The sequence below is a fragment of the Protomyctophum bolini genome, assembly GCF_963924005.1.
Source record: "Protomyctophum bolini genome assembly, chromosome: 4".
In the NCBI taxonomy this organism is placed as follows: Eukaryota; Metazoa; Chordata; class Actinopteri; order Myctophiformes; family Myctophidae; genus Protomyctophum; species Protomyctophum bolini.
The window spans coordinates 4,168,017-4,179,420 of NC_137865.1; the positions used below are offsets into that span (position 1 = coordinate 4,168,017).

Here is an 11,404-nt window from a genome sequence, read left to right on the forward strand (position 1 = left end):
CTGTTGTTCAGTGGTTTTTGGCTAGGTGGCCCAGCCTTCATCCAATCAGGATGTGTGTGTGTGTGTGTGTGTGTGTGTGTGTGTGTGTGTGTGTGTGTGTGTGTGTGTGTGTGCATGCGTGTGTGCACATGTTTTCATTGGTGCATACAGTGTGTCAAAATAACAGTGCTGTCATCGTTTAGGGTAGTGAAGATAGTATATATACTCAAGTGTCAGTGTGTTGTGAAGAGGTCAAAAACCTGCAGGAAGAATTTAAGTACAAGATGGCTGTAGCGAGGCATTCTGAAAACATTGAGGTCCAAGACGATCCAGACTATGAGAATGAAACCACCGTCACTGCAAGAAGAACTAATGTAGAAATGTCTGAAGAAGGACATTATGAGCGTCTTGATCGGCACAAGATAGCCGATGCCGTCTATGGAGATCTACGGACCAAGAAGAAGAAGTCTGGTAAGAGATATTACTAAGACTTAAAATCACCAATACAAACACGTTTAAACCTTGTAAAACCCGGATTAATTTCATACTAATACTTTTTACTGCTGGGACTTATCAGAGGAAATGATGTAAAACATATATTATTATTTTTTGTGCAAATTTTATGCACATTTATAATAATTATTAAAATAATAAAAATAAATGTATCATTTACATTTGGGGGATATCTTTCACGATAATAAATAAAACATTGTAATGATCACAAAAAAAACATATATTACAGTCCAGTCTGTCCAGAGATTTTTAATTTGTGTGAATTTCAGCCTCTGTGGGGGGTATTTATATGCAAATATCGTGACCAATGGCATTGCAATGAACATCAATTATGACGTTTAGGTGAAAAAATACCATAAGAAAAGAATATTAATTAATTAAACTAATTAATTCAAATATGTTGTATTATTACAACGCTGGGTGTTACAGGGTTAAACCATATAGGTTCAAAGAATTCACGGCCAAGCTACACCAGGCTTTTCTCGCCCGTTTACTCTAAACGCGCGGACCGTGCGTGCGTAAGCCAAATGCCTTGGCTACACCAGATCTGTGGCGCGCGGCAGGTTTGTGCGGGACCTTCCGGGAGGATATATAGATACGCGCGCATGGGGGCATACGCACGTAAAACAATTAGAACCGATCTTATTTTTAGAGCATGCGTAGGATGGCCCGCGGTATCCGTGCGTCTGGTGGGTAGCAAGACCACTCGCCCTTGGCGAGCAGTCTGGGCGATTGGTCTTGGCGACTCGCCAAAAGGGGAAGTCCACTCGCCCCGAGGGGAAGACCACTGGCCCCTGGGGCGAAATGTCTTCACCTTTTGGCGACTGGTCTTCACTTTTTGGCTAGTGTTTTCTTCACTTTCAGCAACTGCAGCCTTTGCTAGCTACTGTGCTAAATCCGTCTTTTATATAATTTGATCAATCCATGACATCCATGCGCGTCGCGGTGAAATCCGTCGTTTCTATAATTTGATCAATCCATGACATTGTTGTTAGAAGAACAGCTCAAATATTGAATGTGAAGACATAGTGTAGTACAAATCCTGGTGTGATCTTCTTAAAAGTGGAAGGATCATAACACACGTCTAAGGTATTTTTTCCCCTGACTTTCTGTTGGTAAGGTTTTGACTCTTTCACATCAGTGCACGGCTGATTCAAGCCATGCATTTAGGGGTAAAAAGGTACCTAAGGTAATGTAAACATACAGCATTTTTTTATTTAGCAATTAAAAGCATGGGTCTAAAACTACAAGTAACTTCATGGAATAAATTATAGCCTACTTAGCTGCAAGCAGTTTTACGCCACATGTATTTATTTGAAAACTCAATTAGCCTATTGGCCTAGTTACTTTTTAGATTGTATCATTACAAAACATACACTAAACAACGTCCGTCCTATATCCTATATCCTATATATTGCAATATTGATACTTTCTCATCTCTATTTATTCTAAGAGTTTATATGTCCTTATACTTCTTTTACTAAGTGTCCACTCAAGTAATTTTGTGCAGTTTACAGTGTGGAGTGGTTAGAGGATGGGGGGAGTGTTTATGCAAGTATCTAGGGGTGGAGACAAGTATCTATTGTCACCCATTCCTGGGCTCAGAGATGCTAAATACTATGAAATCTTAAAATGGCAAATTGGGGTGAATATTTCACCAGAATACTTTACTGAATATTTCACAAGAATATAACACAAGAGTCAAATGTAGTACAGGAATACCTTGTTACTGTACAAAGGACATAAACACTGCCAGTGCAGTTTGACAGTGGGAGAGCAGCCAGTTACATTTGTAAGCCCCTCACAACCAACTTATGCACATGCCCTAGGCTGCCAAAGATAAAAACTAAAAGTTTACATCTGTAGCCTAGCTGTGAGATGGTCTGCGTTAGCTGCTGATACTTCAGCACTTTGGTTAGAAAGGCTTCTTCACACACACACACACACACACACACACACACACACACACACACACAGTCACACACGAAGCAGTAAAACATCGCATTTATCAACTTTTCGCTGCGCGCCTCACACGGCTATTGGATTTATTTGTGCTTCGTCTTTGCACAATGCACGTATAGGCATACATTGTGTAGAGCTGATCTACAGGCTGACGCTGATGTGCCCCACATAATAGCGTATTCTTGGGACTGCGTGTGTGTGTGTGTGTGTGTGTGTGTGTGTGTGTGTGTGCGTGTGTGCGTGCGTGCGCGGGCTGACGGCATTGCGTCCTCTCTCCGCAACACCCCGACGATTAGCCTATATATAATTCGAAAGTGATCATGATCAACTCGGGACGGTTGTATCTTTGAACACTCACAGACCAGGGGGATCATCAATCATCACTGCATACTGCAGCCTGCTCCACGTTTTTTGGGGGGGGATTTCGGAGCTGCAAAATGCAAGAAATAACGCACTTCATGTGCAAACTCCTCGGTGCGCCTTGGATATGAGCGCCGTGGAATTGGAGCGCAATGGAAATGACTAAATGAGCATGCTCAGAAAGTCCAGAATGAATTTACATCCGAGTGGTCTTCCCCTTTTGCCGAGAAGGCTTCACTTTCTGGGGCGATTGGTCTTGGCGACTCGCCTCGGAAAGTAAAGACTTCTCTGCAAAAGGGGAAGGTCACTCGCCAAAGGTGAGGTCCACTATATTGGTCCTATCCAAACGCACTGTACGCGCGCAGTAAACGCATACGCACGCGCGCAAAATTGCCTGGTGTAGCTTGGCCCGGCCGTCCCTCCTTCTCCCACAGTATGTGTGTGTGTGTGTGTGTGTGTGTGTGTGTGCGTGCATGCGTGCGAGCGAGAGAGAGAAAGAGAAAGAGAGGAAGAGAGAAAGAGAGAGAGGGAGAGAGAGAGAGGGTATAGCAAACCCCCGAATGCCAAAATAAAATAGCATTCACACTCGCATTACATCTTATGTCTATTTGTGAGTTCTCTGACTGAATTAACTAAGTAGGCTACATAATTTACTAAAAATAATGATAAGTGCCATTTTCATTAAACCAATCAAGGACTCTGAGAGTAATAATCAAGATAGTTACCATTTGTTAACTTGTCAATAGTTCAAGCTCTCATCGTTGAAAGCTGCATATTTATGCTTTTCCAGTCTTGACAAGGAATGTGAGACGGAGGAGAGTTGAGGCCGAGGACGGTTATAGAAGTGATTCACTTTATGTCTAAAGTATTTTAGAGGTCATTTCAAAGTACTTTGGTCCGGTTGGGTTTAGCTAACGGCATTTACTCTTATCTTGTTTTTGTCTTAACAGGGAGAAGGCCTTTCAGAGTTGTTGTGGGTCTTGCTGTGTGTCTGGGGATGCTGTCTTTTATGCTGTTCGGTGCGAACATAGCCCAGGCTGTGCACTGTGAGTATTACATGTCACTAAACTACCACATCACTCACTCAGGGAGTTTGTTGCCTAGCTGTGACATTAGGCGGGTAAGAATATGGTTTGACCCTAAAAGAATTGTAACAAAAGGTTTCTCAACTAATTTTTGTAGTATTAGGTGTCCTAAATAACATATACTAAAAGTTTACCAAAGTTTGACCACCCGAAATGTGTTTTCTTCAAGATGGCCGCCGCCAGTTCTTAAAATACCATTACTCCTCCATTATTCATCCTAGAAAAGTAATTTTGGTGTCTAAACCTATGTTTTGGTTATCTAGGAATTCGATTAGCATATATAAATTATAGTCAAGCAATTACAAGTACAATGATATATTAAATCAATTGGTTATAAGGTTATAACAGTGTAATAGGACATTTCCCTTTTCTATAATGCCGTACTGCCCAGGATTGGTGAATTCATCACCTATACAAAATTCACATTCTGTTGAAGCTTAACAATAAGGAATACATTCATTATTACTGGGCGGTACTGTCATGTGACATTTATAAAAGCATGGCTGCCAAGTGATAGACTCATTAGACTGGGAATATTACACAAATCATGGAAGAAATGTACAGAGAAATGTCTGCACTATTTTGTTTGTAAAGGTGTCTGGCAATAATAATAATAAAAATATGTCCCCTAGGGTAGTGGTTCCCAAACTGTGGGCCGGGACAAACATTGTGAAAATAGGCGATCTATAAAAGCTCACAATGCTGAGTGTCTTTGCACCAAACACACTCAGTAGGACCAATTGGCCACTTGTCTGGTCTATGGGGAAGATGGACTCCTCAGTGGGGATACAGTGGAGAGAAATGGCCCCTCATGGGCCTAGAGACTAGAGGGTGTGAAGTCAGTACAGAGCTATCACACATGTATCTTGGTATATAGGCAGGTGGTGGAGTGTGGCATGGATAGGGTTCAGTTATGCTTGTCACAGACATCTTCTTATTCCCGAGACTGTAGTAGCTGTGTGTGTACAATTAATTTCACATTTACTTTGTGTTTGGTACTGCTGGCAATAACCTTGAGCCCTGGGCTCGATCCAGTCTCGGTCTCCCCATAGAATCCCAATAACCTCCCTCCACGCTGTGTCCCTGCTGCTATACCCAACAAACAAGCATTGCTGCCTTCCAATGCGTGGCTTTTTAAGTCATATGGCAGCCAAGACTATGGACTTTAATGTTTGTTTAGGGCACACTAAATGACAACGTAGGATGCCATGTGACCAATATAAATACAGTGGGCGCCCCTCATTCCGTGATCTTTGCACTTTTTGCATTTTCATACTACAGTAGCTGTTCTAGAGGAGAGGGGAGAGGATATTCTGCGCCATAATGATCAGTCACTGGGGGCCCCAGTAATATTAATGGTCAGACACCGCCTCTCCTGTGAGCCAGTCCGACATAGGGACCTAGGTCTTATAACCACCACTATGTGGGTCTGACCCTTCTGTATACCTATGCCCACTCTCTAAGCGCCTATAGCTCAGGCCTAGGAGCCAGCAGGAGGTCCATTTGGGACCAGCATGCATACATTTAGGAACACGACTGCAACATGTGGAGGTCTTTTAGCCACCATCAGTGGAGACTGTCCTCACTACCTATATGCTAACTCAAGAGGTCCTATCTCGGGAGTAAGAGCCAGCATGGTCCACATGGGAGCAGTGGGACTAGTGAGCCAGGCAACGTTTAGCCTAAGCTAAACCCCAATTCCTTATAGTTTCTACCTCCTCCACACTCCGTTCCCCAGCATGCCGTGACTGGGCTTTGAAGTAGCTTTAATGGGACATGTATGAGCCACCTCGGACATTCAGAGGAGAAGACCATGAGGGACTTCTTAACTTTGCTCTTCTGTGCTCCAAGTCCCCAGGGAGAAATCCAGTGACGCTCACTCCCCATACTCCCCTGTGCCCACTTGAGGGGAACTCTAGGCCCACTAAACTCTAGTCCGGACTAAGGTTGGGATTCAGAACCGGGTCCATTCCAGACCCAGTTCCAACATTGCGGATCCGGAGCCGGTTCCATAGTTATTTCGGTTCCCCAAACGGTTCTCATCAGTCATTTAGCTCCGCTGTGTCTGTGCATGCATGCATGCAGAGCCAAGTTACTGGGGTGACGTCACCCCACCTACATGAGTAGATTAATCTTGTGACTCATAGGCGTATTGATTTTGAGATGTTTCCTCAATGTGGACATGCAACGTTACTGGTGCAAGTTGCAACAACCTTTGCAGGAAACTATGGCATCACATTTATTGCACTTTGCGATGAGTGAGTGAGTGGGGCGGATACCCCTGTTCTGTGCATTCAGCGAGCGGTCACCGCCGCGGAGCGAATGTGGTTAACAGAGAGGGAAATTACTCTGAGGCTGAGCACGCAAAGTGCAATAAATGCAATGCCATGGTTTCCTGCAAAGGATGTTGAAACTTGCACCAGTTGCACGTCCACATTGAGGAAACATCTCAAAATCAATACGCCTACACGAAAAACGTTAGAAAATAAAAACTACTAACTTCTACAGAGCTTTTTATTATGACTCGACGTCTTTCTGTCTGAATCACGTTAACTATAGAGCCATGAATTAAATAAAAATAAATTTGTCTGCAACTCAATTGCTTTTTATTTGGCTCTAAATTAATCGTGCAACAGTTTGCAGAAAAAAGCACAGGAACATAGCCTACAGTTAAAAGAAATCTATTAAATTAATCTGAACATTGAAGACAACATTTGTCACCACAACAATATAATTATTGCAATGTGTACAAATTGCAACAATGATATTGTCGTGGGGGCTAGCTAGTGGTGGTGAAGTTTAAATAATAGTGCCAACTCATAATTGTAAAGTGCAAATACAATAATTTAATTTGTGTTTATTAACCCATTCAGGCATGACGTCGAAATTAAAAAAAGTTTCTGAAAGATTTGAGGCACATTTTAGAGATTTTTCAAAAATGTGGGTAGGCACCCTCACAAAAACATGCAGTAATCCTGGTCATTAATCTACCTCCCCCTGGCCAGCCGGGGTGCCTGACGGAGGGGTAAGGAACGTGTTCCTTCCACGCGCTACGCCCGGCTGGGGAATGCATAGAAGGAAGCATAGAAGGAAGCATGAGGTCAGTCCACTGCTCCATGCAGATGCTTGACCGCACCATGAACAGTAGTAACAACTGTCTTTGTCATCCATTTCTGTCCTTGCAGATCGTTCAGCCAGTGATAGAATGACCAACGACACGAACCGGGAGAAGGACCAGCTTCAAAGTGAAGTAAACCAGCTGAAGACACAGATAGCAGGTGAGAGAAGATACAAAATAAATCAAAATGGTATAAATAAATAAATAAATAGTAGTGGAGTCAAAACTAACTACAATATTTGCAACAACAACAGACTACACCAACCTGAACCAGGAGAAGGACCAGCTTCAAAGTGAAGTAAACCAGCTGAAGACACAGATAGCAGGTGAGAGAAGATACAACATAAATTAAAATGGTATAAATAAAATAATAGTAGTGGAGTCAGAACTAACTACAATATTTGCAACAACAACAGACTACAGCAACCTGAACCAGGAGAAGGACCTGCTTCAACGTGAAGTAAACCAGCTGAAGACACAGATAGCAGGTGAGAGAAGAATAAATTAAAATGGTAGAAATAAAATAAATACATCAATGTAGTGGAGTCAAAACTAAATACAATACAGTATTTGCCTCTGAGAAGTGTAGAAGTGTAGAAGTATAAAGTAGGCCTATCACAAACTTGAAATACTTATCCGAAGTAAAAAATACCAGGAATGTTTACTTGAGTTAATGTATGGAGTAGAAAACACCATTGATAAAGTAGATCTAGTTCTACCCTCCACTCCACTCCATCTCTGGCTACTATTATTATTACAACTATATGTGTTAGAATTGATTTTCAGTACAATCCATGAGTAAATCTCCTGTTTAATGTTTTTAGACAAGCCGTGTCGCAGGGGATGGACGAAGTTTGGATGCAGCTGTTACTACAGAACTACTGGACGGAAAACATGGCAGGAAAATAGAGACGAATGTCTGATTCAAGGAGCTGATCTGGTGGTCATTAACAGTGGAGAAGAACAGGTAAGGTTTTGTGTGTGTGTGTGTGTGTGCGTGCGTGTGCGTGCGTGCGTGTGTGCGTGCGTGCGTGCGTGCGTGCGTGCGTGCGTGTTGGTGTGTGTGTGTGTGTGTGTGTGCGTGCGTATAGTGAAGAAGTGTATTGGATACAATTAATGATGATTCAATATGTACAAATAATCAGGTATTCATCAGAGGATTGAGGACTGGAGGGGGGCTGCTTGGTTATAGATCATGGATTGGTCTGATCAGGACTACTCAGGGCAGCTGGACGTGGGTGGATGGAACACCACTGACAACACAGTGAGACATTTGACATGTTTTCATTGTAATCAAAGTAACTTTATTTGAGTGACTGAGTGGATGTGGTTAAATAAATACATTGTTTACTGTGCAGGTACTGGGGCAGTGGATATCCTGATGATGCAGGAGACAGGAACTGTGCAGCCTACAATCGCAGGACTGACCCTGGAACATGGGGTAATGTGGGATGTTCAGATACAGGGTCCTCAATCTGTGAGATGTGAGGTTTGTTTTCACTTCATTGATGAAACTGCAGTTCAGTGTTCTGATGCTACAGTAGTAATTAGTAGTGAAAATGTTAAAAACTTGAACGTTTTATCTTGAAATACAAACTGTTTAAGCTACCTTATAACCACTTTAACACAAACCACCAACTATGATGCTTTAGCTGAGCATGTTGTTCATTTGGCTTTCACAACTTGAACCCTAGTGACCCTATTCTGGAGACGAACGTTCTAGATAGTAGATCTACAAGCCCACATCGCGTCACAACACGATGTATTGTGAGCTTGTAGATCAGCTATTTTCACAGTGAAGATAATGCAGAAGTTCTGAAAGTGTGGTGGTATTTTGTAGTTTGGCAATTTTTTTGTACATTTTAGAAAAATGTATAGCCTATAGGTATAATTTTTACTTTAAAAAAATAGCTTCTCTTTCGAGGGTCTCCAGCATAAAGTCTTTTTAGATGAGGGTCTGCGGCCAAATACATATCAATTGCATTACACAATAATAATAATAATAATACATTGCAACTGCTGGAAAATGGAAATTAAGAGTTTACATAGTACACATGCATACATTTCCTTAATGATTATATCTGGTTTCAGTATTAATTTATGATATATTTTCTCTATTACTAAGAGTTATTTTTGCAGTCAGTTTGTATTGGGGGATGGGGCGGGGGGGCACGAGACATGGCCAAAGCATCTCTGGGGGTCCCCCAGCCAAACAGGTTGAGAACCCCTGTTCTAGGGGCTCTAGTATAGAGCCCTGGGCGACCCCCAGTCAGAGTAGTTTTCTTATAATTGCCCATTAAGCAATTTGATGTAGAGAGGAAATGTATAGTTGGGGGACCAAGAAGAGCAGAGCGCCTGATGCAGGATGTATTCTCATGAGCTTATCCACACTTTTCCTGGGCTGTGTGTGCTCCAGTTCCTGTTGATTTCATTGGATATCATTGGTCATCTGACCAGTTTCATTGGCTTTCATTGGATCAAATCGACAGGAACTGGAGCACACACAGCCCAGGAAAAGTGTGGATAGGTCCATATACATCCTGCATCATCCAGACTAAAACACTCTCAAAGTTTAATTCCTTACCTAAGTCTTGTCACTTATCCCCGCTCAATGTGATCCTGTGGCATTGTCCAAGTAATGTAACAATAACGCAACGCAAATTATACATCGTTGCTGCCTGTCAGGTGGAAATCTTTCATGTCCAAAACTTTTTTCTATTTTTTATATACTTTTAAAAACATAAAATAGCAAAAAAAAAAAAAAAAAAAAGAAGCTGATCTACAAGCTCACAACGCACCGTGATGCGGCGCATTGTGGGCTTGAAGTAGATTTGTTATATTTACTGCTTTTGTGCGATGATGCACTGTTGCATGATGAAGTACAGCTGCATTGCAGGGCATTCATCTACGATAAAACATACAGGTTTGGGGCTCTATAACATTGGGCCGACTTACTGTAATATAATGCAATACTATCCTAAAATTGTGCCAACCTGCTACAGGGAAATTCACAACAAGTTAATTTTGTTGTCATTTTGTGTGCGGGCGGGGGTTATGTGGGGGATGTGGTTTGTCTTCTTTCTCTTTCACTGTACTGTACATGTTGTCACATCACTAATCTATACATCAGTTAGAACAGGGGTCGGCAACCTTTTTGACATGAAGTGCCATGTTTGTTGCCTACTCCTGAGTTAGAATGTAGATGTGATGTTGATTTATTACATGTCTATAGTGTATCAAGTCAGCCCCTATTTGTTCTATTACGTTTTTTTTCCATTGTTCCTCTTATTGTCTCCACCAGCCGAAGGCATGGGGAGAGCATGTTGTGTACTCCGTCCGTGTGTGTGTGTGTGTGTGTGTGTGTGTGTGTGTGTGTGTGTGTGTGTGTGTGTGTGTGTGTGTGTCCGTCTGTCCGTCCGTGTACAGCTAATCTACGGCACCGTCGGCCCGGTCGATAACAATTCCATCCCCATTGGTTAATAAGACTGCCTTCCAAAGTTTGCAAGATGAGTCCGTTTTGAACAAAATGCCTCAAATCAGGAACGCATCATGCACATACCCACTAGGCCAAGGAAGAAATGCCACTTGAAAATTGACACATCAACCTCATGGTGGCGCTGTAACAGGCCCAATCGTGTTTTACCTATAACTGCATCGAGCTGTGTACAACTTTGTATGCGCACACCCTAGAGGCCAAGGAAAAACCTTTGACCTGTATTTTCCACATCTGCTCTTTATAGCGCCACCAGGAGGCCGACTTATGTAAAACACATTTGTTGATATTACTCCTTAAGTTTTTATCCCATTCTCACACAAATCGGTACACATGATCTCTATAGTCATGTGGTCATGACGGGACTGTTTGATTTCTCATATTCCATCCTGATTGGCTGCGATTTTTCAGGAGTGGCCCGTTTTGTATAAAATGCCGCGAAACATGAACACAGCGTCCGATTGTGGTGAAACTGTGCACGCATATTCCCACTACGCTGAGGAAGAAATGCCACTTGACATTTTTTCAAAAAAGCTCCTGCACTGGTGGAGACCTGTGGCCTTTTTCTAGTATTCGTAATGTTGTCACACTGTTTATTCTTTAACAATAGTGTTCTTATTCTCATAAATCGAATATTCTTAAAAAGAAATAGCAAACCCACAAGTTCACAATGCGTCACAAGGTAATGAGCTTGTAGAGCTGCTATTTGTTGATGAAACATGAATATTTGGTGTAGAGGGAAAGTAGTTAAGTGCAATATTATTAAGCTGTATTTTAACCCTGCTTTTTATGAACTTGTACAATGTGAAGGCTTTTAATAAAATGTTACTTGACAATAGCATGATTTAAGTATTTAATTAGAAATTCTGATTAAAGTGGTGACACAAAGAATGA

General features: G+C 42.0%; 1 protein-coding gene across 1 annotated transcript; it reads left to right on the top strand.

Annotated features, from left to right (window-relative positions):
• Positions 1-263: 263 nt before the first annotated feature.
• LOC308313822 (uncharacterized protein) lies at positions 264-8,285 on the top strand (the record flags this gene model as incomplete). The annotated part of the gene is made up of 6 exons (XM_080761151.1): positions 264-450; positions 3,765-3,860; positions 7,085-7,177; positions 7,434-7,505; positions 7,842-7,984; positions 8,163-8,285. The coding sequence occupies 6 exons, from the start codon at positions 264-266 to the stop codon at positions 8,283-8,285; spliced, it is 714 nt and encodes a 237-aa protein (XP_080617277.1).
• Between the last annotated feature and the right edge of the window lie 3,119 nt (positions 8,286-11,404).